Source organism: Stegostoma tigrinum, chromosome 12, assembly GCF_030684315.1.
Source record: "Stegostoma tigrinum isolate sSteTig4 chromosome 12, sSteTig4.hap1, whole genome shotgun sequence".
NCBI classification, from domain to species: Eukaryota; Metazoa; Chordata; class Chondrichthyes; order Orectolobiformes; family Stegostomatidae; genus Stegostoma; species Stegostoma tigrinum.
In genome coordinates this window covers 27,744,468-27,769,317 of record NC_081365.1, presented here as the reverse complement: position 1 = coordinate 27,769,317, position 24,850 = coordinate 27,744,468, and the positions used below count along the sequence as shown (strand labels likewise).

The 24,850-nt window shown below is 45.5% G+C and overlaps 1 protein-coding gene across 1 annotated transcript in view; it reads left to right on the top strand.

Moving 5' to 3' along the window:
• tmem45a (transmembrane protein 45a) overlaps positions 1–24,850 on the top strand; it is a 111,801-nt gene that overhangs the window by 53,022 nt on the left and 33,929 nt on the right. Inside the window, exon 3 of the mRNA XM_059650222.1 lies at positions 13,308–13,520. Within this exon, the coding sequence (XP_059506205.1) occupies positions 13,331–13,520 (190 nt within the window). The 5' untranslated portion in view covers positions 13,308–13,330. The remainder of the gene's footprint in view (positions 1–13,307; positions 13,521–24,850) is intronic.

Genomic DNA, 24,850 nt, shown 5'->3' with positions numbered 1-24,850 from the left:
GGAGCATGTATAGCAAGTTTCTGGTTGGCAGGGAACCACATTTGGGGTTATGCTTTCTTCTGCAAGTGTGCCTGCATTCTATCTGCATATTACAAATGGTACTGCCTTCAAATATTCTTCTACTATGCCTTTTCCAGCGTGCTGCTCTGCTGCCCCATGAGATGTGCACCAAGTAGCATCAGACAGGACCATCCTACTCACTACCACCTTCTCTACTTGGCCACTTACTCACTCTGGGATTGGAACTGATGTACCTCTTGAACTCTATTTCCTGTCTTCTTTGGGTCCTGATGGTTAATTTTGATAAGCAAAAAGCCTTTATAAAATCTGTTGTATTTTAAACTCTTTCCCTGTCTTTTGTTAAAAATAAATCACATTATTGTAGCGATGTGTGTTCATTGTAAATTTAGGGTAGCCCTGTAAATTTAGCAATCCACTTGCAGGTAAGGTGTCTGCAATCATTTTGCTACATCGATGTGCGTGACATCCAGTTCATGACGAAAAACAGGCACAATGCAAACTAATTTTTACTCTAACCATTAAACACGTGATTCAAGACAAATTACGGAGAAATTGACGGGGAGGAAGAGGTCTGCAAAATTTAGATATATGTTACTTAGATACTTAACATAACGAATTTTCAAAAAAAAAGGCTCAACTTGAAGCTTATGTAAGTTTTTGCACAGAGTTGCTGACAGAAAACACCCAAAGAAAGTAAATGCGGATCACCCTTACAAATTGATGATGAGCAGTACAGTTTGAGTTTGATAGTGCATGCTAGAATATCTAATTCAATGTCAAAGCAGCTGTAAAGGTAAAATGAAAAGAGTGAAGATAATATTGAATGAAGACAGAGATAAAAAAAACCATTAAAGAAATCTTGCGTTTTTATAAATCCTCCAATGATATTTACATCTGAAGGAACAAGTCTTTGCATTTGTGAAAGTTAGTTTTCAGTGCCAAAGAGATTATTTGTGCACTATAATTAAGAGTTACCATACTATTGAAATGTATGACTGGAATGTACAAATCCTTTTTATGCCAACTCTGTTCTATATATACAACATCTATAAAAAGACACTTTTGCCGTTCAGTACAATTTTAAGGGGGAGCCAGAGAGCATGATGCAATTTTTATGCAACGTATGGAATATTGACACATCATGAACAATAACTTTTGGATTTTCATGTTTAACTACACATGTACAGTAGCTAGAAATTGACTGTTGGCACCAGAATTGTTTTCAGACAAAAAATTTAAACCATTATTTGTTCATTTTAAATAGTTGAATACGTGCATAAATTTGGAAATTTGGTAGTCAAAACCCACAAAGATAAATTACTGCATTAATTTTGTTGAGCAGCTTCCATGACCCCTCAAGGCTACGTGTTATTTCGCATTGCTATTCTGTCTCTTACATAAGATCAAACACAGGAGTACTTCAGTTCTTAGGCACAGGTGTGTGAGCAGTAGATGTGCTGTTTTTAATCTCATGAGCTTTTCTGTTCCTTTCAAAGTGTCAATTTTTCCAAACACTGTGCGTCAGATAACTAATTACACTGAAAATATACTGAGAAGCATAAGTGTCCAGCTGTCATTATTCAGAACAAGTATCTAATCATTTCAGAAAAGAGGCAGTACCTTGAATGTTTATTTAGTTGATGTGTTTGGATTTAGAACATTTGGAAATTCTAATTACTCCTATTGTTCTCAATATTCCTCAAAGGCAAACATTTTATGTTTTATTTCCATGAACCATTTCCAGTGCTTCAATATTCATCTGTCTGTAACCTCGCAACCAATGAGTCTATGCCATTATTAAACATGTAAGTGTGATGCACAAAGAATATTTGAGTGATATTTTCTGAAGATAATCATAGACATAGAATAAGTTTACAATGTACCTGCTTCCAGTGTAAGATGCAACTGTAAAACAAAGCACAATCTCATGATAAAGAGACGGAGAAAAGAGTGACAGTTAGGCAGGGATAAAAAAAGACAAAAAGAAAAGAGTGAAGAGGGCTGGAGAAAACAGAAAATGGAAGCAATCATTGTGTTGTTGCCGATTATAGACTCTGTTACCCAAATGTTTGCCAAGTCATGAGTGTGCATAAAAAATGGATAAGGCCTCTGGAACTGTCAGGCTGTCAAGTCATTTAATTTTCTACTCTTCACAGTATGAGAGGGAAAAAAAGACTGATGTTTGTCTCAGTCGAGTAGTAGTATTGCTTGACTGCTTCTACAAACTACCATTATCAAGTATATGTGTGCGGTGTTGGAAAGGTGGGGGGGATGTGTGCTGTAAGTTCACAATTTGATTGATACCTCTGAGAGGTTATAAAGCCATTAGCTGCCTTTAATGTGGGACTATGAATACAAATCTTTGGTTTAATAAGTGATTAAGATCTTTTAAGAGATATAAATGCATTTATTGGGTTTTTATTAAGTTAATGCATTTTAAAAATACAGTGAAGTCTGTATTAGATATTTAGAACTATGTTTTATTTAATCTAATTATGGCTTCTGGGGTTAGCTCATTAGTGGGTACTGAGTGAATCGCATGCTAAGTGTGAGGGTAAAGGGCACTGGGCTCATATGGCTCTACAGCTTTTGCTATAACTGGGACCAAGTCCTGCAGCACCAAAACAGGCCAGTTAAACAGCCCACCTCAGCACTCAACAGCCCTTATAGCTACCTTCACACTGTTTGCAGGGTGGTAGGCCTGATTCCAGTTAGCACCCATACCTGGAACAAAACTCTGGCCATTGGGGAAGGCTCTTCCAAGTTGGGTAAAAAGATATTTCCATTTGAATATTTACTCCCAAGTCAGGTGCACAGAATCGAAGAATTTTCAAAGTCACGAGTGAAAGTTCGGGTTTCTATATTGTTGGCAAAGGTCATTAAGAGGTTTGGAGACCTAGTCAATGGAAGTAGGTGATGGTTAAATGCTATATGATAAAATCTGAGAAGCACAAATTTAGAAATGCTGCAGTATAAAGTTTGGTCAAGATGGCTTGGCAGTTTCATCAATTACATGATTTCTTTCTTGCAGTGTTCGCTTCATATAGGAAAATCACCAGTGGCGTAAAGAGAGAAAAGGATTGGAATATATGTTGTGTATGGATTAGGAACACTGTGATTTGTCAGTTACTTCTTCTTGATAAAATAAATAAGGGTGCTCTGTTCTATATTTATGTTTTGTTACCTCTTTTAAAAATAATATTTCTCCTTGTCTTTATGACCAAGTACTCCAGCTTCCAAGACTCTGTTGGTATAATTCTATAGCTACAATAACCACAAGTCCTTCATAGAAAAATATCCTTTAAACATAACTTGCCTTCAACAAGAACCCTGGTGACAAATTAGGAAGTCACCCTAAGGGTGGTAACCTGTACCAAGTCACTCTCTAGGTCAAGTGCAACTATTTATAATAAATTCCATTATCAAGCAGAATGTCCCCAGACGTGTATTGTCAGATCTGTGCAGAAACCGAGGGAAAGTAAAGAGGTGGCCAGAGGTTGTTTCAGTCAGATTGACTTTTGAATGCAGGGAAAGATATGGCAGTGTGTTATGATCTAGAGGAGAATTGCATATTGGAAGTGGGAGATTGTACAAAATGCGGAGGAATCATTGTACAAAATGCGGAGAAATTGGATTGTTGGAGATACAGCAGTTTGGATCGGAAATTGGCTCGCTGAAAAAAGACAGAGGGTGGTAGTTGATGGGAAATGTTCATTCTGGAGACCAGTTATTAGTGGTGTACCACAAGGGTCAGTGTTGGGTCCACTGCTGTTTGTCATTTTTATAAATGACCTGGATGAGGGCATAGAAGGATGGGTTAGTAAATTTGCAGACGACACTAAGGTCGGTGGAGTTGTGGATAGTGACGAAGGATGCTGTAGGTTGCAGAGAGACATAGATGAGCTGCAGAGCTGGGCTGAGAGGTGGCAAATGGAGTTTAATGTGGACAAGTGTGAGGTGATGTACTTTGGTAGGAGTAACCAGAAGGCAAAGTACTGGGCTAATGGTAAGATTCTTGGTAGTGTAGATGAGCAGAGAGATCTCTGTGTCCATGTACACAGATCCTTGAAAGTTGCCACCCAGGTTGACAGGGCTGTTAAGAAGGCATACAGTGTTTTAGCTTTTATTAATAGAGGGATCGAGTTCTGGAACCAAGAGGTTATGGTGAAGCTGTACAAAACTCTGGTGCAGCCGCACTTGGTGTATTGCGTACAGTTCTGGTCACCGCATTATAAGAAGGATGTGGAAGCTTTGGAAAGGATGCAGAGGAGATTTACGAGGATGTTGCCTGGTATGGAGGGAAGGTTTTACGAGGAAAGGCTGAGGGACTTGAGGCTGTTTTCATTAGAGAGAAGAAGGTTGAGAGGTGACTGAATTAAAACATATAAAATAATCAGAGGGTGAGATAGGGTGGATAAGGAGAGCCTTTTTCCTGGGATGGTGATGGCGAGCACAAGGGGGCATAGCTTTAAATTGAGGGGTGAAAGATATAGGACAGATGTCGGAGGCAGTTTCTTTACTCAGACAGTAGTAAGGGAATGGAACGCTTTGCCTGCAACGGTAGTAGATTCGCCAACTTTAAGTACATTTACGTCATCATTGGACAAGCATATGGACGTACATGGAATAGTGTAGGTTAGATGGGCTTGAAATCTGTATGACAGGTCGGCACAACATTGAAGGCCGAAAGGCCTGCACTGTGCTGTAATGTTCTATGTTCTATGTTCTATATTGCGCTGAAAGAGCAAAAGAATGATGAAGACTCTGTCATTATTTGTAAAGAAGAAGGAAACCAAACAAATAGCAGCCACAGTGGCTGACAGACCTGGGGAATCTTTCAGGTTAGTCAAAGGGAATGAAAGGATTTATGCATAAGCATGAGGATTTTGAACAAGATGTACTGAGGATCAGGGAATCAGTAGAAGTTGGCAAATGGAGATGAAATGGAGGTGAAATACCTCTTATGCAAGACCGATGGCAGTTTATGAAGTTTTGGATGAGTTGAAGTTTAAATAGAATGTTGTTGTTTGTAAAGAGGGTGTTGGAAAATGGATTCTAGGATTGACAAGGACATCTTTTGCCAGTTTGGCTCTGTTTCAGTGGCTTTTGGGTGAGTTACAGTCAGAAGCTGAACATAGTCTTTTAGTATGAGTGCAATGAAAGGATTATTTTATATGCCAGTCAAAAGCAAAACACTGCAGGTGCAGGAAATATGAGATAAAAATATAATGTGCTAGAAATACTCACGGTGTTATATGCTATCTGTGGAGAAAGGTAGTAGAAGGACTGTCTCTTGCACCAAAAACTTGACTTGAGTTTTCTCTCTTACACGGCTGCATCATAACCTGTGGTATATTTCCAGCATTTTCCGTTTTATGTGCAGATCAGTTTAGTTGCATCGCAACTACCAAAGAGGAAACCAGAAATAAAAAGGAGCAGACCAAATTATTCCACATTTAAGCTGGACAGTTACAAGCTTTATCCCATATAAAAAATGAATTATAGGAGTTTTGAAAAAATGTGTTTAAAGCAGTTTTAAGTGTTTTAAATGGCTGGAGAAGAAAGGAAATTAGTGCATAACAATTAGTGCAAGAAAGAAACAGTAATTTAGCCACATCATTGGAGCAGATGGTAGAGTGGCAACCATTGGAATGAAAGATAACAGAAAATGTAGGCAAGGGAAGCAGAAGAGAATGTGGATGATGGATATAAGAGACTGGATGCAGATGACTGATGTGGAATATATACAGGCAGCACAGTACAGACACAGGTGGAGATGCAACAAAGCAAGAATCCGTAGTCTTCAGCCAGAAGTGTCGAGTTCCTGACCCATCTCGGCCTCCTCCAGTTGTCCCCAGCATCACAATTATCAGCCTTCAGCTAATTCGATATACCTCTGTAATATCACGAAATTGTTGGAGGCCTGGATACTGCAAAGGCTATGGGCCTGACAACATTCTGCAATAGTACTGAAGACTTGTGCTTCAGGCTTGCTGTTCCTCTAGCCAAACTGTTCCAGTATAGTCTAGAACACTGGTATTTATCAGATTGTATGGAAAATTGTCCAGGTGTGACCTGTACACAAAAAGCAGGACAAATCCAATCCAGACAATTGCTGCCCCATCAGTCTACTATCAGCCATTAATAAAGGGATGGAAGGTGTCATCTACAGCGCTCAGCAATAACTTGCTCACTGATGCTCATTTTGGGCGCTGCCAGGGCCAATCCACCCCTGACCTCATTACAGCTTTGGTTCAAACATAGATGAAAAAGCTGAATTTCAGACATGAGGTTAGAATGAAAGCCCTTGACATAAAAGGATTCAAGCGAGTTTTGAGAAGATTTGTAGCTCAGGTTGAGGTTCTGGATGTGAGATTGCTCGCTGAGCTGGAAGGTTCATTTTTCTAGAATTTTCTAGAATTCCTAGAAGCATGGCATTCCAACCGGAACTCCATCAACAAACACATTGATTTGGAACCAATCTACCATCCCCTGAGAAAAAGAACAGGAAATGACATCACCAACGCAGGAAATGACATCACCAACCCAAGGAAACATAACCAGATAAATAGAAAGCGGGACATAACACCAGCGCTTCATCAGAGGCTCACTGTTGATGTTACCTAGAATGGTGACAAGACATCTGGGAACAAACCTTCAATCTCAGTGAACCAGCTTATATCTGGAACAAAATAAAGACCCACTCTCTTGTGGACCGAGAGGAGGAGAGTGCTGTCTTGGAGGTGAAAGGAGGACGTCGGGTTGGCTGTGCATCCTTGCAACCAGTGGATCTTAATGCTGGCTTCGGCCTAACGCTGGTTCGGGGAGCAGCCAACCTGCAATGATGGCTGCGGCAAGTGCTCGTGCCCCAGGTCAGGGGGTCCGGAACACCATCCATGTTTCCGTAAAGAAGGCGGATGAAGGTGCACCTGTGGATCGCACCTTCTTCGTGAAGAGGGTCCTGTTAGACTGTTGTGGGTTCGCTGCTGCGGACGTTTACTGCCTGCAGGATTTCCCCGGAGGAGGTTTTTAACGACGTGACCTTCAGGAGTGCCAAGCTTTGCGAGCGTTTCCTGGAGGTTTTCAAGGAGAAAGGAGGTGAGGGCCCCCTCTCTGTATTGACCGCTGTCCCGCTGTTCGTGATGCCAGCGCGGAGGAGCCGTATGGTGACTGTACACATGTACAACCCGCATGTGCCAGCAGCTGATGTCCTGACCTTCCTTGGAAGGCACGTGAAGGTGGAAGGGGACCTAACTGACATCATGGACCCCTTTGGCATCTGGACCAGTAAGAAGCAGGTCAAGGTGACGCTGAGGATGGGTGCGGACGGGAACGTTGTACACCCACCGTCCACCTTCGCGATCGGCGGGAGCAAGGGCTACCTGACCTATGCAGGGCAACCTAAAGTCTGCCATGCCTGTGGTAGGTCAGGTCACGTGGCGGCCGACTGCAAAGCCACCATCTGCAGGATCTGCAGGGAGGAGGGACACCTTGCAAAGGATTGCCCACAAGAGAAAAGCTGCAACCTTTGCGGGGAAGCGGGCCTCCTCTATAGGGCATGCCCGCAGCGGGGGACCACCTACGCCCAGGTCGCCGGCAGGGGAAATACGGGGCCAGCCCCCCCGGAGGAGAGGAAGGCACCAGGGCCCAGCAAGGACCCCACTGATGTGCAGGAGGGCCAGGTCGTGCAGGAGGGCCCAGCCCCGCAGGGTGGGCCCGAGGCCAGCAAAGCGCCCCTGTAGGCTCTGCTCCCCCTCGACAACCCGGAGTCGATGGAGGCGGCGATAGGCGACCCAGGGGAGTAGACGACGGTCCGGAAAGCAAGGAGGAAGGTGCGTCGACAGGCCCAGGAACCGCAACCATCAGGCGGGAAGAGGCAGCTACAGGGGGGCTATAAGAGCTCCTCTGACGAGGGGGATTCGGAGAGGGCCCGCCCGAAGCAGAAGTTAAAGATCTCGAGGGAGAAGGAGAGCAGCACCCCGCTTCCAGGTGACGGGAGGCGTCCTGAGGCTCCCTCCGACACCCAGTCAAGTGCCGCTGGGGCACTGGAAGGCCCCCCGGAACTTCCAGGTGGGAAGGAGGAAACAGCGCGTCCCCAGCCTGACCCAGAGCCAGACCCTCCTGCCTCCGCACCCCTAATGGGGGGGTGCCACCTGGAAGGCAGCACGGATGGTTTCCTGAGCCCGGACAGCGTCCAGCAGTTAGCCCGGGCAATGGGCATGAAGGGACAGATGGAGGGGCTGGACCTTGGACTTGGGGAGGGCTGCGGTCACTGCCCACAATGGGGGTACGAATTGCGAGCATTAATGTGCGCAGTGTCAAGTCCACCGCAAGATGTGTATCCACGTTGGCCTACCTGACCACCATCAAAGCAGACCTCCTGTTTCTGCAGGAGTGCGGGATACCGCACCTCGGCAGGTACGGGAAATGGTCCGGCGCCTGGGCCTGTGGGCCTTCGATCTGGTCGGGGGGTAACGACTGTCGCTCCTCGGGCCTGGCTATTCTGCTGCGGGGGCGCGACTTCACCATCTCTCAAGTTCAGGAGGTGGTGGGGGGCGCCTCCTAGTGGCTGACATCACCTACAGGAACGCTCCCCTGAGGCTGATCAACGTGTACGCCCCAGCGGTACGGAATGAGCGGTTGGCCGTCCTGCAGCGGCTTCCACCCCTGCTGGCGACGACCAGGCCGGTCATCCTAGGCAGAGACTTCAACTGCATCATCGATGCAGATCGAAGATCTGGCGTGGGGACAGCGGGTGGGGGGAGTCAACTGGACGTCATGTCCAGATTCCTGATGGGCACGGTGAAGGACGCCAAGCTGCTCGACGTCTTCAGCACCCCTGCAGATGGAGCGCGGCGGAGGTACACCTGGTCGCGGCCAGACGGGTCTATTCGCTCAAGGATAGACTTCCTGTTTGTGTCACGGGCATTCTTGGTCAGGTCCACCGGCATCGAGCCGGTGTTCTTCTCTGACCACTGCCTCCTGCTGGCCGACTGTCACTTACAGGACGACCAGCCGGCTGGCAAGGGGACGTTGAAGCTCAACACGACTCTGTTGACCCCAGACAATGTCGAGGAGCTTAAGAGGGAGTACGCCGGTTGGAGAACCGTGAAACCCCTCTTTGAGTCTCTGGGCGACTGGTGGGAGACGGTGAAGGAGAACGTCAAGAGGTTCTTTGTCCTCAAGGGTGTTCGGAAGGCGAGAGAGAGGCGGGGAAAGCTGTCACGACTCCAGAAAAAGGTGCAGAACCTGCTCCTTCTGCAGTTGATGGGGGTCGATGTCATGGAGGACCTCCGCGAGGTGAGGGGCCAGCAAGCCTCGCTCTTCGCCGTGGAGGCTTCCAGGATAATCTTCCGGTCCAGGGTCCGCTCCGTGGAGCAGGACGAGATGTGCTCGCGTTTCTTCTTTCAGAAGGTGCACAAAGAGAGCTCTGTGCTTAGCCGGCTGAAGGAGGACGACAGCTCGGTGACGTCGTCTCGGCCTGACATTTTGAGGATCAGCAGATCCTTCTATGCTGGACTGTACGCCATGAAGCCCACGGACAGCACGGCCTCCGAGTCGTTCCTGTCGTCTATCACGGAGGTCTTAGACGACGGCACGAGGGAGTGGCTGGACCGGCTGATATCCCTGGACGAGCTGACCAGACCCCTCAAGTCCTTGGAGAGGAATAGGACTCCCGGAAGCGACGGCTTACCGGTTGAGCTGTATTCCACTCTGTGGGACCTAGTCGGCCAGGACCTGCTGGAGGTGTACGATAGTGCGCTTCGGGCAGGGGAAATGTGCAAGTCCATGAGGAAGGGCATCATCACCCTCATTTACAAGAGGAAGGGGGAGAGGGAAGAAATTAAGAATTGGCGTCCCATTTCACTATTGAACATGGACTACAAAATCCTGGCCAAGGTCATAGCCACCCGGGTCAGGTCTGTCCTGGAGTCGGTGATTCACCCTGACCAAACCTGTGCTGTGCCGGGCAGGAAGATCGCTGAGAGCCTCGCGCTCATCAGGGATACGATCGCCTACGTACAGGACAGGCGGGTGGACACCTGCCTCGTCAGCCTGGACCAGGAGAAGGCCTTGGACAGCGTCTCTCATGCTTACGTGAGGGACGTCCTCTCCAAATTGGGGTTCAGGGAGGGCATCCGCAATTGGATCCGGCTGCTCTATGCCAACATCTTTAGCGCAGTCTCGATCAACGGGTGGGAATCAGACAGTTTTCCTGTTATATCTGGAGTCAGGCAGGGCTGCCCGCTCTCTCCTGCCTTGTTTGTGTGCTGTGTGGAGCCCTTCGCCGCATCCATCAGGAAGGACGTGAGCCTGAAGGCCGTGACTATCCCAGGCAGCGGAGGCATTCAGGTCAAGACCTCCCTGTACATGAACAATGTCGCCGTCTTCTGCACTGATCGTCGGTCGGTGAGTAGACTATTGGACATCTGCGGCCAGTTTGAACTGGCCTCGGGTGCCAAAGTCAATAGGGGTAAGAGCGAGGCCATGTTCTTCGGGAACTGGGACGACCGCTCCTTCATCCCCTTCACCATCGGGACAGACTACCTGAAGGTGCTGGGTGTTTGGTTTGGTGGAGCTGGGGCGTGCACTAAGTCTTGGGAGGAGCGTATCACCAAATTGAAGCAGAAGCTGGGCAGGTGGACGCTCCGGTCACCCTCCATCGCGGGTAAGAACCTGGTTGTCAGGTGCGAGGGGCTTTCGGTACTGTTGTATGTGGCGCAGGCCTGGCCTATTCCCTGGGCCTGCGCCGCTGCGGTCACCCGGGCCATCTTCCACTTCATTTGGGGGTCGAGGATGGACCGGGTCCGCAGGGACACCATGTACAAAGACCTGGAAAATGGGGGAAAGGGCATACCGAACGCCACCCTCGCCTTGATGGCTACCTTTGTGTGCGGCTGCATCAAGCTGTGCGTAGATCCTCAGTACGTAAACACCAAGTGTCACTACTTACTGAGGTTCTACCTGTCCCCGGTGTTGCGAAGGATGGGCCTGGCCTCGTTGCCGCGGAACGCTCCGAGTAGTTGGACCGTTCCGTACCACCTGTCCTTCGTGGAGAAATTTTTGAAAGGAAACACCTTTGACCACAAGGCCGTCAGGCAGTGGTCAGCACGTAGTATCCTCGGGACCCTTCGGGAAAAGGGGAGGGTGGATCCCGTCGTGTGGTTCCCCACGCAGACTGCCAAAGTTGTTTGGCAGAATGCCTCATCGCCAAAACTTTCAAAGAAGCACAAGGACATTGCTTGGCTGGCGGTGAGAGGGGCTCTGCCAGTGAGATCCTTTATGCATGCCCGGAATCTCTGCACCACCGCACGCTGCCCTCGAGGTGGCTGCGGGGGGGACGAGACTGTCGATCACCTCCTTCTGGAGTGTGCCTATGCGCAGGAGGTCTGGAGGAGGATGCAGTGGTATTTGTCGAGGTTCGTCCCGAGCAGCTCCGTGACGCGGGACTCCGTGCTCTACGGGCTGTTTCTGGGGACGCACACCGAGACCAACATCAACTGCGCCTGGATGACCATCAATACGGTGAAAGATGCTCTTTGGTCTGCCTGCAACTTGCTGGTCTGCCAGCTGAAAGAACTGACCCCGACGGAGTGTTGCAGACTGGCGCACTCCAAGGTCCAGGACTACGTGCTGAGGGACGCGCTAAAGCTTGGGGCAGCCGCCGCCAAGGCACGGTGGGGAAAGACCACTGTATGAGCCCCCTCGTCCAGAATGGAAAAAGGGCCCTATCTGGTAACTGGGCCCAGCTGGCGCCTTCCCCAACTGGTCAGGGGGCCAACTGGGACTGTGTGGGGTGGCGACTGCCGGGGTGTTTTCTTTGCTTTGTTTTTTTTTCCTTCTTTGTTTTTTTCCTTTAGTTGGTGTATGTACCCCCTGGGTAACCCGGAGCGGCTTGCATGACTGGGTAGGTGTGCAAATATGTTTTATTTTTTGTACATCTTATGAATAAAGTATATTTTTTCAACTAAAAAAAAAGGTGACGAAACGTCTTAAAATGAACCTTCCAGCTCAGCGAGCAATCTCACATCCATAAAAGGATTCAACCGAATTTGGTATCAAGGAACCCTAGAAAAACTGGAATCTATGGGTCTCAGGGGCAAACTCACCACTGGCTAGAATCATACCTAGAACATGGGAAAATGATTGATTGTTGGAGTAAGTCATCTCATCTCCAGTACATTTCTGTAGTCATTCCTCAGAATGGTGTCCCAGGTCCAACCACCTTCATCAATGACCTTGCATGCATCATAAGATCGGAACTAGGAGTTTTGTCTGATGTTTACACAATGTTCAACACCATTTGTGACTCCTCACAAACCGAAGCAGTCCATGTTCAAATGCAACAACATCTGGACAATATCCAGGCTTGGGCTGATAAGTATAAGTAACATTTATGCCACAAATGCTAAGAAATTACCGTCTCCAATCAGAGAAATCTAGCCCTTGCCTCTTGACATTCAGTGGCCTACTGTCAACATCCAGGGGATTACCATTGGCTAGAAAGTCAGCCAGACTCAGTACATAAACACATAAAGAGCAGGCCAGAGGCTAGGAATACTGTGGCATGTTACTCACCTTCTGACTCCCCAATGCCTGACCATCATCTTTAATGCACAAATAAGGACTGTAACGGAAATTGCTTGGATGGGTACAGCTTCAAAAATACTCAAGCTTGACACCATCTAGGACAAAGCAGCCCACCTGACTGGCACCACATCCACTCCCTCTGCCACCAATGCTCAGTAGCAGCAGTGTGTACTATCTACAAGATGCACTGCAGAAATTTACCAAAAATCATTAGACAGTACCATCCAAACCCACAACCACTTCCACCCAGGAGGACAAGACCAATAGATACATAGGACTACCATCACCTTCAAACTCCCTTCCAAGCCATTCACCATCCTGGTTTGAAAATATATGACCATTCCCTCATCAAAAATTGGAATTCCCTCCCTAAGGGCATTTTGAGTCAACCTACAGCATGTGGACTGCAGCAATTCAAGAAGGTAGCTCATCACCATCTTCTCAAGAACAACTATTATGGGCAATAAATGCTGGCCAATCAGCAATGCCCAGATCCCACAAGTAAGTAAAAAAGGCAGCATGACTTATTGAAGGAAGCTGATCTGAATGAATAAGTGATCAAATGAACTTTAAATGCTCTTAAGACATTTAACAGCCAAAACTAATCTCCAATCATTTGGGATTTTTATGTGGTAATGAGTTTCTGCTCTCTTAGTATTTTTTCATTGGATGTGTTTCCTTGTTTTTTTTTACAGCAACTTATCATAACTGAAAAACCATGGGCAATTTCAAAGGACATGCACTTCCTGGAAGTTTTTTCCTCCTATTTGGCTTGTGGTGGTCGGTGAAATATCCTATGAGGTACCTCTGCAGAAAGAATAAGAACGTTTGTTACTTGGTATCAGTCTCAGGGCATCGACGATTAGACATCATTGAAGGAATTGTGAAAGCCAGCTTTGCACTAATAGGTACGTCAAAAATATCTATTTCTCCTGGTTTCACAGTTACCCATTCTAACCAAGCCTAAGACCTAATGTGGGATGCCTTTCTCCTTTGTTTCGAATACTGATTGTAAGAAACAATTCCTCACGTTAATCTGTGGAATTTATTGTCCCAGCATGTGGTAGATATTCAGACTTCGTGTCCATTTAAGGAGGAGAGAGACAGACAGATTTTTAATCGATAATGGCTCGAAGGGTTATGGAGAGCAGGAATGAAAATGGAGTTGAGGCCGAGATGAGACCAGCATGATCATATCAAATAGCAGAGAAAGCCCAATGTGTTGAACTGCCTACTTATTCTGTTAGTTATTCTGTTCTTATTTAGAGGTGTACCACCAGTTCTCAAGTTGATATTGACATTAATATTCATTAATCACATGGCTTTTAACAACCTTTTTAGGAGTATGCTTTAAAATGAGGGTACATGCACAACCAAAGCAGGAAAATAAAATGATAAATGAACATGAAAGGTGTCTAGAAACTTTACATGGAATTAGAGAGATTTTAATGTGTAGTAACAAACTTTTGATTCAACAGTGACAGCAATTATGCTCCACATTACCCTCGTAGGGTGTCAAATGTATACCATCTGTCTGCAATTAATTTATATAATTTTTTTATGAAGGAACAGAGTGATTTGTAGGCAGATTTGCTGATGATGTAAAAATTGGCAGATGAGCAAGTTTTCAAGGTGAGAACGAATCCAAAGGAATTTGCACAGGTTAATTGATTGGCCAAACAAATGGGAGATGGAGTAAAGTGTGGAAAGATATTACCCTATCCATTTTGGTAGGAGGGATAAAGGAGCAGAAGCCTTATTTAAATAGTGGGGGCAGAGACTACAAAGTGCAGCAGTGTCCTTGCATGTGAATCACAAAAAGTCAGCACAGAGGTACAACAAGGAATTAACAGGACAAATGGAATGTGGGCCTTGATTGTCAAGGGGAGGCAGTATAAAAGTTGGGGAATATACTTACATTGGAAACAGTTCAGAGAAGGTTGACCAGATTAGTGTTTGGAAAAATATGTTTGTCTTATGAGGAAAGCTTAAGAAGGTTGACCTACATTCAGTAGATTTTCAAAGAATGAGGGAAGTATGAAATATGTACAATTCTGAGAGAAGCTCGATTAATATAGATGCTTGGAGCACATTTACCTCAAGATGGAATCTAGAATTAGGGGACTCAATTTCAGAATAGAAAGTAGAGTTGAGATTTTTTTTTCCCTGAAGGTTTTAAATCTTTGAAATTATCTATTCCTAAGTACACTAGAGGCTGACTCATTAAATATACTCAAGATTTTTGACAATGAAGGGAGTCAAGGTATATGGAGGGAGGGTGCATTGTGGGAAGGAGTGCTGCAGATAGGAAAATGGAGTTAAGGTCACAATAGATCAGCCATGAACTTATTCCGCCGTCTTCGCCTGCATGCCTACTTCTTCAACCGGGAACCCAACCCTCCTTCCACTGACCCCTTCACCCGCTTCCAACACAAGTCCTCCTCCTGGACACCACCCCCAGGCCTCCTACCCTCCCTCGACCTCTTCATCTCCAACTGCCGTCGAGACATTAACCGCCTCAACCTCTCCACCCCTCTCACCCACTCCAACCTCTCCCCCGCAGAACGGGCAGCCCTCCGCTCCCTCCGCTCCAACCCCAACCTCACCATCAAACCCGCAGACAAGGGTGGCGCAGTGGTAGTATGGCGTACTGACCTCTACATTGCCGAGGCCAGACGCCAACTCTCCGACACCACCTCCTACCGCCTCCTCGATCATGACCCCACACCCGAGCACCAAACCATCATCTCCAACACCATTCATGACCTCATCACCTCAGGGGACCTCCCACCCACAGCCTCCAACCTCATTGTTCCCCAACCCCGCACGGCCCGTTTCTATCTCCTTCCCAAAATCCACAAACCTGCCTGCCCTGGTCGACCCATCGTCTCAGCCTGCTCCTGCCCCACCGAACTCATCTCCACCTATCTGGACTCCATTTTCTCCCCTTTGGTCCAGGAACTCCCCACCTATGTCCGTGACACCACCCACGCCCTCCACCTCCTCCAGGACTTCCAATTCCCTGGCCCCCAACACCTCATATTCACCATGGACGTCCAGTCCCTGTACACCTGCATTCCGCATGGAGATGGCCTCAAGGCCCTCCGCTTCTTCCTGTCCCGCAGGCCCGACCAGGCCCCCTCCACCGACACTCTCATCCGCCTAGCGGAACTCGTCCTCACACTCAACAACTTCTCTTTTGACTCCTCCCACTTCCTACAGACTAAGGGGGTGGCCATGGGCACCCGCATGGGCCCCAGCTATGCCTGCCTCTTTGTAGGTTACGTGGAACAGTCCATCTTCCGCACCTACACAGGCCCCAAACCCCACCTCTTCCTCCGGTACATTGATGACTGTATCGGCGCCGCCTCTTGCTCCCCAGAGGAGCTCGAACAGTTCATTCACTTCACCAACACCTTCCACCCCAACCTTCAGTTCACCTGGGCCATCTCCAGCACATCCCTCACCTTCCTGGACCTCTCAGTCTCCATCTCAGGCAACCAGCTTGTAACTGATGTCCATTTCAAGCCCACCGACTCCCACAGCTACCTAGAATACACCTCCTCCCACCCACCCTCCTGCAAAAATTCCATCCCCTATTCCCAATTCCTCCGCCTCCGCCGCATCTGCTCCCACGATAAGACATTCCACTCCCGCACATCCCAGATGTCCAAGTTCTTTAAGGACCGCAACTTCCCCCCCCACGGTGATTGAGAACGCCCTTGACCGCGTCTCCCGCATTTCCCGCGACACATCCCTCACACCCCGCCCCCGCCACAACCGCCCCAAGAGGATCCCCCTCGTTCTCACACACCACCCTACCAACCTCCGGATACAACGCATTATCCTCCGACACTTCCGCCATTTACAATCCGACCCCACCACCCAAGACATTTTTCCATCCCCACCCCTGTCTGCTTTCCGGAGAGACCACTCTCTCCGTGACTCCCTTGTTCGCTCCACACTGCCCTCCAACCCCACCACACCCGGCACCTTCCCCTGCAACCGCAGGAAATGCTACACTTGTCCCCACACCTCCTCCCTCACCCCCATCCCAGGCCCCAAGATGACATTCCACATTAAGCAGAGGTTCACCTGCACATCTGCCAATGTGGTATACTGCATCCACTGTACCCGGTGCGGCTTTCTCTACATTGGGGAAACCAAGCGGAGGCTTGGGGACCGCTTTGCAGAACACCTCCGCTCAGTTCGCAACAAACAACTGCACCTCCCAGTCGCAAACCATTTCCACTCCCCCTCCCATTCTCTTGATGACATGTCCATCATGGGCCTCCTGCACTGCCACAATGATGCCACCCGAAGGTTGCAGGAACAGCAACTCATATTCCGCCTGGGAACCCTGCAGCCATATGGTATCAATGTGGACTTCACCAGTTTCAAAATCTCCCCTTCCCCCACTGCATCCCTAAACCAGCCCAGTTCATCCCCTCCCCCCACTGCACCACACAACCAGCCCAGCTCTTCCCCCCCACCCACTGCATCCCAAAACCAGTCCAACCTGTCTCTGCCTCCCTAATCGGTTCTTCCTCTCACCCATCCCTTCCTCCCACCCCAAGCCGCACCCCCAGCTACCTACTAACCTCATCCCACCTCCTTGACCTGTCCGTCTTCCCTGGACTGACCTATCCCCTCCCTACCTCCCCACCCACACCTTCTCCACCTATCTTCTTTACTCTCCATCTTCGGTCCGCCTCCCCCTCTCTCCCTATTTATTCCAGTTCCCTCCCCCCATCCCCCTCTCTGATGAAGGGTCTAGGCCCGAAACGTCAGCTTTTGTGCTCCTGGGATGCTGCTTGGCCTGCTGTGTTCATCCAGCCTCACATTTTATTATCTTGGAATCTCCAGCATCTGCAGTTCCCATTATCTCTGAACTACTCTTGGTCCTAGTTCTTATGATTTTATTATCATCTTGTTTCCTAAGTTATGTTCTCATTGAAATCTGAAAGCGTAACCGTCTATTACCTTCCTTCTAAGTTGCTTATCTGGTTTCCCTTAAGTGCACCTATTTGCTTCAATTATCCCGGTGGCAGTAAATTCTACTTCCTTGCCACTCTGCGAAAAGATGCTTCCTCTGAACTCTCTGTTTGATATTTTTGGTGGCTCTGTTAAATTGATTGCCTCTAATTTTCCCCCACTCCACTACTGGAAATATATAATTGAATCATAATATACATTAATCTTAATGGAGGACTGAATCTTAATTCCCTGGAATTGTTTCGCTCTGGTTAGGTTATGCTCTGGTTATGCTCTGCATAGCATCTGTCCATGAACCCAGCCATTTTGGAATTTAATGGAAGCAGGCAACCAATACACTTGTGGGAACAGATTTGGTCTTTTATTGTTCAGATATATATTATAAATGTCATTGTTTTAGTAGTCATTCCATCTTTAACCATAGGTGACTGAGTTTCCCTCTCCTCAGGAAAGTCGTCAGCTGAAAAAGGCTGAGGGGACTGAACTCATAATAGTTTTACAGTTTTGCTTGAGAGCAGAAGAACAGGTCTACTACCTCCTTGTCCTTCAAGCTGCCCAGTAAAACCTGATCACTCATTATCTGTCTGCTGTCTCCAGCCTATGGGCTCCCCGTTGCCCACCATCAGTCTTCCCCTTTGATCCCACTCATCACAAGTAGGACTCACCCAACACTCCTTTTTGATACTCTTACTATGATCATTCCAGCTTCCTAATACATCTACCTGCTGTCATTGATTTCAACCTTGTTTTGTAGGCTTTCCATATGAATAGGCCTCTAGTTAGTCAGTTAAGCAGAAGTTAAAACAAATTCAATTGAAATCAATAGAAAAGAAATTGAAGCCATCGTACACTTAAATTCTACAGGACATTTGGGAAACATGTCCCTTACCTTGCCTGTGCCACTGGCCACCTAGTTGTTTGCTTGGTCATAATACAAAAATAAAAACCATCGCGAGATATACATTCCAAACCAAATATCGAAATGTAAAAAAATCACCTTTCAGAGAAGCATCAACTAATCATGTGTTCCCATTGCCATTCAAGTGTGTTTGACTGTCCTCATGGTAACATTGCCATCTCTAGTAGATGCAGCCTGTCGGGGGGAAAGCTACATACTTTCTCTTGGGAAACTGCAGATGTCTTTGGATGATGCCTGAAGCATCTCTGGACCTGGAAGGGATGGAGTAGTTGATGAAAAAGAGATGCATACCAACTCCAACTCCAGTTTTTTTCCCAAAAAGAGATTATGGGATGAGAGGGAAATGAGAAGCAAGAAATTGGATTAGGTATCAGTTAACAATTTTTAATGGTTTCAACATTGCTGCTGACCTTAGTTTCAGCAATGGCTATTCCAATGATGATAACTGGTGTCACCTCTGTCGGGATAAGGACATACAGCCAGACCTCTTCTCAGTCAATTAGTGCCTGCTGCATCCAGTTTTGTGCAAGAAAAGAGGGAAGTATGTCAATTACAGCAATGCAAGCTGTTTGGGTGATATCAATGTCATGGGTGAATAGCTGACTGTGCAAACTTTATAAATATCAGTTCTTTAGTGATGCTCCGTGTGGGTTAAGGTAAAATCATGCCTGGTTGATATGAGTCTTGATTGATAGAGATTGTTGTTAAGTAAATGACAGAGCTGTCAATGTAGAGCAGTGTTTGAAGTTAATGGTGTATGATGAGATGTGGTATTTGATGCTAGATCCATGTTAAGCTTTTTTGCAAAACTGCATCCAACTCTTTCAGGCTTTTACTGCCACATGTATCTGGTTATATTGCCTTCTCAGTGTGGAACTGAATGGTTCATTGGTTCCTTCATATGTAGGATATCTCGCCTACTTTTTGTATCTATTTGAACATAGCCTCCAGTGAAATGTAGGAAAACCTTACCTGTGCCATTCCACTGTGAGGACCTGGATGAACACAGCAGGCCAAGCAGAATCTTAAGCGCACAAAAGCTGACGTTTCAGGCCTAGACCCGTCATCAGATGTATTTTCTGATGAAGGGTCTACGCCTGAAGCGTCAGCTTTTGTGCTCCTAAGATGCTGCTTGGCCTGCTGTGTTCATCCAGCTCCACACTTTGTTAACTCGGATTCTCCAGCATCTGCAGTTCCCATTATCTCTGTGGCATTCCACTCTTGTCTTTCCCAGATCAGAAACAGTTCTAGTTTAATTTTTCAGCACATACTCCAACGACAGCTCCTTTTGAAGAGATTTAGGTACTGCATGCTGTAAATTTAACTAGTGTTTGACTCGCAACGTTTGTGCTTCTGCTGAAGCATCCTGCACTGAAAAGCATGGTTAGTGCTTGCTGCACTCAGCAATCATGGTAATGAGCAGACGGTATGATTTATTCTCTGCATGGAAACAGTGGGTGTGTGTTAATCATGTGCCACAATCCTGCTATTTATATAAGGACCATGTCTTCTTTTCTATTTTAAAAAAAAACTGGGGAGTGAAATGAGAAAGAGCTGTTTCAAAACTAGTGTTAGAAAGAGTGGTTGCTGCTTTGAAAAGCAATTAAGTATTCCTGGCATCATGAAAACAACTTTTTGAACAAGTAGAGATAACACAGTGTGGAGCTGGAGGAACACAGCAGGCCAGGCAGCATCAGAGGAGCAGGAATGTTGATGTTTCAGCTCCATACTATGTTCTTTCTGACTCCAGCATCTGCAGTTCTTGTGATCGTTTGAGCAAGTAGTTGAGTTGAAGAAGAGTTGGAGCTGAGAAGGTATACTGATGCAGCTTTTTCTGGCAACAAGATGTTGATTGGTCTATGGACTCATGATAGTTAGCAATGACAGAGAATTTTGTGGCTTACGACAGCTGAATGACTGTTCACTTTCTTGAGAACAATCTGAAATTCAGAACAAGTTACAGATCGAAAAGAGTGTTCAGTTCTTTCCCAGCTAGGGAGTGGATTCTCTGTACTCTGCAGTCGAACTCAGTGTAAAGCTGTATAGAAATAGTATCTTTCCTGTAACAGTTTTTGTAAGCTATGACTTTTAACTAATAAGTCAGGGACTTTTTAAAAGTGTACAGTCTGCCTTGTGTCTGTTGCAAATCTATGAATGAAACTAGAGAAAGATGATTAAATCAACATGCTGGGCAGCAGAAAAGTAATAGAGATATCTCAAAAATAATACCAGGGAACAAAGATTTTCTTTGCAGTATTTACCCTCTGTCAATAACTCTCTGTTCTGTTAGTCTGTCTGTGACTGTACAAAGGGGAATTTATAAAAGGATTAGTTCCACTGATGCTGCCTGGCTTGCTTGTTCCTCCAGCTCTGCACTTTGTTATCTCCTAGAATTTTAATTAGTATTGTTAAAAGCCAATGGTTTATAACTTATAGCCAATGTTTACCTATTACTAGATTGGAATTTTTAAAATTCTTTAATGAGATATGGGTGTCGCTGGCAGGCCAATATTTACTGCTTGACCCTAGTTGCCCTTGTGGAGGTGGTGGTGAGCTGCCTTCTTGAACTGCTGCAGACCACCTACTGTGGGTTGACCCACTATGCTGTTAAGAAGGGAATTCCCAGAATTCTGACCCGGTGACAGTGAAGGAATGGCGATTATATTTCCACATCAGAATGGTGAGTGGCTTGGAGGCAAACTTGCAAGTGGTGGTATTTTCATATACCCAATGCCCTTGAACTTCTATTTACTTGTAATTACTTGTTAGAAACATTGATTCCTGTTCAGTACTGGAAACTAGTCTATGTTTTCTATCAGCCTGGGCCTGGATATAAGATTAAATGGTCAATCTTGTGTACTTCATGAAATCTTTAACTTTTGTGATGAGTCAATGATTTTTAGTGTACCACCCCAGTAAGCCACAAGACCTGTTTTTGTGAATAACAGATTTCCTGGCCACAGGGTCTTCCCTTCATTTTTTTGTTTTGCTAATTGCAAATCTCCATCTCCATTATAATTAGTCGTAAGGCTTATTCTTAATATAACTACCCATGCAATCACAGGCAGCTCATCTTACTCAGCTCCACGTGTTCACTGGTTTCCACAGTGTAGTCTCTTGATTATAGCAATTGAAGGTGTAATTTTCTACGTTGATGTAAATAGGTTACATCATGTTCTGTATTTAAATCAGAACAGGAGTGTAAAATGAATTTAAAGTGACTTCTGGTAAGGTGATGCGAGCAGTCAGGGAGATGAATTGTAGATTTGCAATTACTGGTGACTTGAAATACAGGAAAGAGCTGAAAGAGCACCTGGTGGTCAGTTTTATTCATTCATGGATTGAGGGCATTACTAGCTAGACCAGCATTTATTGCCCATCCCTAATTGCCCAGAGGACAGTTAAGAATCAACCACTTTGCTGTGGGTTTGGAGTCACATGTAAGCCAGTCCAAGTAAAGATGACAGTTTCCTTCTCTAAAAGACATTAGTGAATCATATGGGTTTTTCCCAACAACTGACAATGGATGAATGGATGTTATTAGATTCTTATTTCCAGATTTTTATTGGATTCAAATTTCACCCCACCCCTAATGTGAGATTCAAACCTGGGTCCCCAGAACATTATCTGGGTTCCTAGATTGACAGTCCATGGATAAATTCACATCACTATTGTTACCTTACTTCTACTGGTCCAGTTCATGAATCAGGTGTTACAACTCAATGCATATGCTACATTTTCCAAATATGGCCGTAATTGTCAACAGATGTATTGCAGATATTTTTAAAAATTCTGCAAACATTAAGTAGATATTAAACCAATTTATAGCTTCAACAGCTTTAAATTCATTTAGAAAAAGCAGAAATTGAACTCAATGTTGTTTTGCAGCATAAAGACTGCTTTAAAATTAAATATCAACTGAGACTAAAGTTCCCTAGTCCTCCCGGACCTTAGGGTTGCTCTCTTAGCAGAGAGAAATGACTGGTGGTCATTTACCTTGAGAATCAGCATGCCTCAGGTGGGGGGAGAGGTTGCGTTCTTCATTGTAACCTCAGATGGTGCAGGAATTCACCTGCACTGTTGGCATGACTGTAAATCATTAACTGCCTGTCCAGTCAAATAAACTAACCAAGCCCTAATTCACACTAGTGCATTATTGAAGGACAACTCTCACGTACCATTAGAGAACTCCACTGAGGCGGGTGGAATTGGAAACTTGAATTGTAGTCTCTAAAAACTTCAGTTATTAAAAAGAAAATGGAAGAATAAGTAAGAACTGAAACTTTTACTAAAATTCATCAAATGTCAGATTGTGTTTATAAATATCCAACGTGAGATTTCTTAGAATTTTAAAAGGATAATTTCAACTCTTATAATGTTCGGGCTGAGAAATATTGGGTGGATTCACTATCACGCTCCTTTTTACTGTTTATGTCAACTAATATCAAGTGGTGTTAGATTGATTGGACATGACCTACTTTAAGGACTGGTTGGACTGAAGGATCTTTTTCCATGTTATATGATTCTATGAATCCATGACTGTATTAGATAGTTACATTACATCTGAGATACAAGATAAAGTTGCACATTACTGCAGCTAAAACATTATCGCTAACTTGGTAACAAACACAGAATGGGTTAACACCTCCCAGGAACATTCCTTTATAAACTGATAAATGAACTTATTGCAATAATTTCAGTTCGCTCTTTCAGGCATGAGCTGCATTATATAACACAAGACAGCAGAGATCTCAGAAAAGGAAGCAGTCCATTCCAAAAAGGCAGAACTAGAGAATAGAAAACCTGAGTGAGCCAGAGAATAAGAGCTTTCCGAAGAAATGTAATAAAATGAAAGGACTAAAGAATTCTCACATAAAGAATGTGCAAAATCTTTAATGTGATCACTGAACTGAATGCTTGACACATGCAGAGTCTGAATTTAGTTCTTGAAGCATGTGAGGAACAGCCAGGTGTGAGTCTTCAAATTAGACGTTAGAAATGATTCTTCCTCATTACAGAAAACTGTGGAACATGTGGCGACTTCAACGGAAACTGTGATGGTTCTTACATTAGAAGTGGTTAAGGACCTGGCAGTGTCTCCTCTTCCATGGAAGTAAAGACCAGCTCTAGAGGCAGAGTTAGCATTTGGTTGGACAAAACACAATGCTCTGGCTTTTTGATCCCTGAGATTGGAGTGCGCCCTCTTGACTCTTGCTGATTTCAGCGTTAGTTATCTGCTGTTTATCAGTGGACAAACATGGACCCAATTGTTTGACTGCAGGAGTAGAGCCCCCTGCGGCAGCTATTTCACAGGGTAGCCAAATTTGCTTGGACTCAAAATTATTCTGTCAGTGCTTTATTTGAATAGTACATTGGAAGTAAGACTCAAGTTGTCTAGATTGACATTCAAGTAATGCAACCTTGAGCTGGTGATGGCCAGGATTAAGGTATCATGATATGGGAATCATCTCAGTCCCACGTGCTATTTGCACCTTTTGTAACTGCAGAAGTAAACGTTCGTCCTTATTATCTGGCACAAATCTGGCAGAGCATTATAATGAAATTTGAGCTTTTTCTAAACAGCCAGAAGATGCGCCCTGTCAGTTTGTGGCCCAAGCAGTGAACATAAGACATTTAACAGTACAGCACAAGAGTGGGCCCTTTGGCCCATGATGTTGTGCCGAACATGAAGCCAAATGAAACTAATCCCTTCTACCTGCCCTTGGTCCATATCCCTCCATTGCTGCTATTTATATGCTTATCTACAAGCCCCTTATATGTCTCTATTGCATCTGCCTCCACCACCACCCCGGCAGCGTGTTCCAGGCTCCTGCAACTCTCTGTATAAAAAAAACTTGCCCCTCACATCTCCTTTGAACTTAACCCCTCTTATCTTAAATGCACGCCCTCTAGAATTAAACATTTCAACTCCGGAAAAACATTCAGACCAGCAACCCTATTTCTGCATATTATAATTTTATAGACAGTCAAGTCTCCCCTCAGCCTATGCTGCTCCAGCGGAAACAACTTGAGCCTTTTTTTAACATCACCAGTGAAGGTGATGTCTTATTCCATCAAACTTTGCTGGTGTTGGCAGGGCCAGAGAAATGCAGTGAAGGTTGCATTAATATAAGGTGAGAATGGAGAAGTTGCAGAGGTAACAAGGAGGAGAATAGGAAAGGTAAAATAATTCATCAATTCTCAAGATTGGAATTATAATCGGTTTTTACCTTTTAAATGCTTACGCTGAATTTTCCTTTCTACAATTTAAGTGTCAATGCTGAAGTAAATATTACTTTTTGGAAAGCAGATGAAGAAAAACAA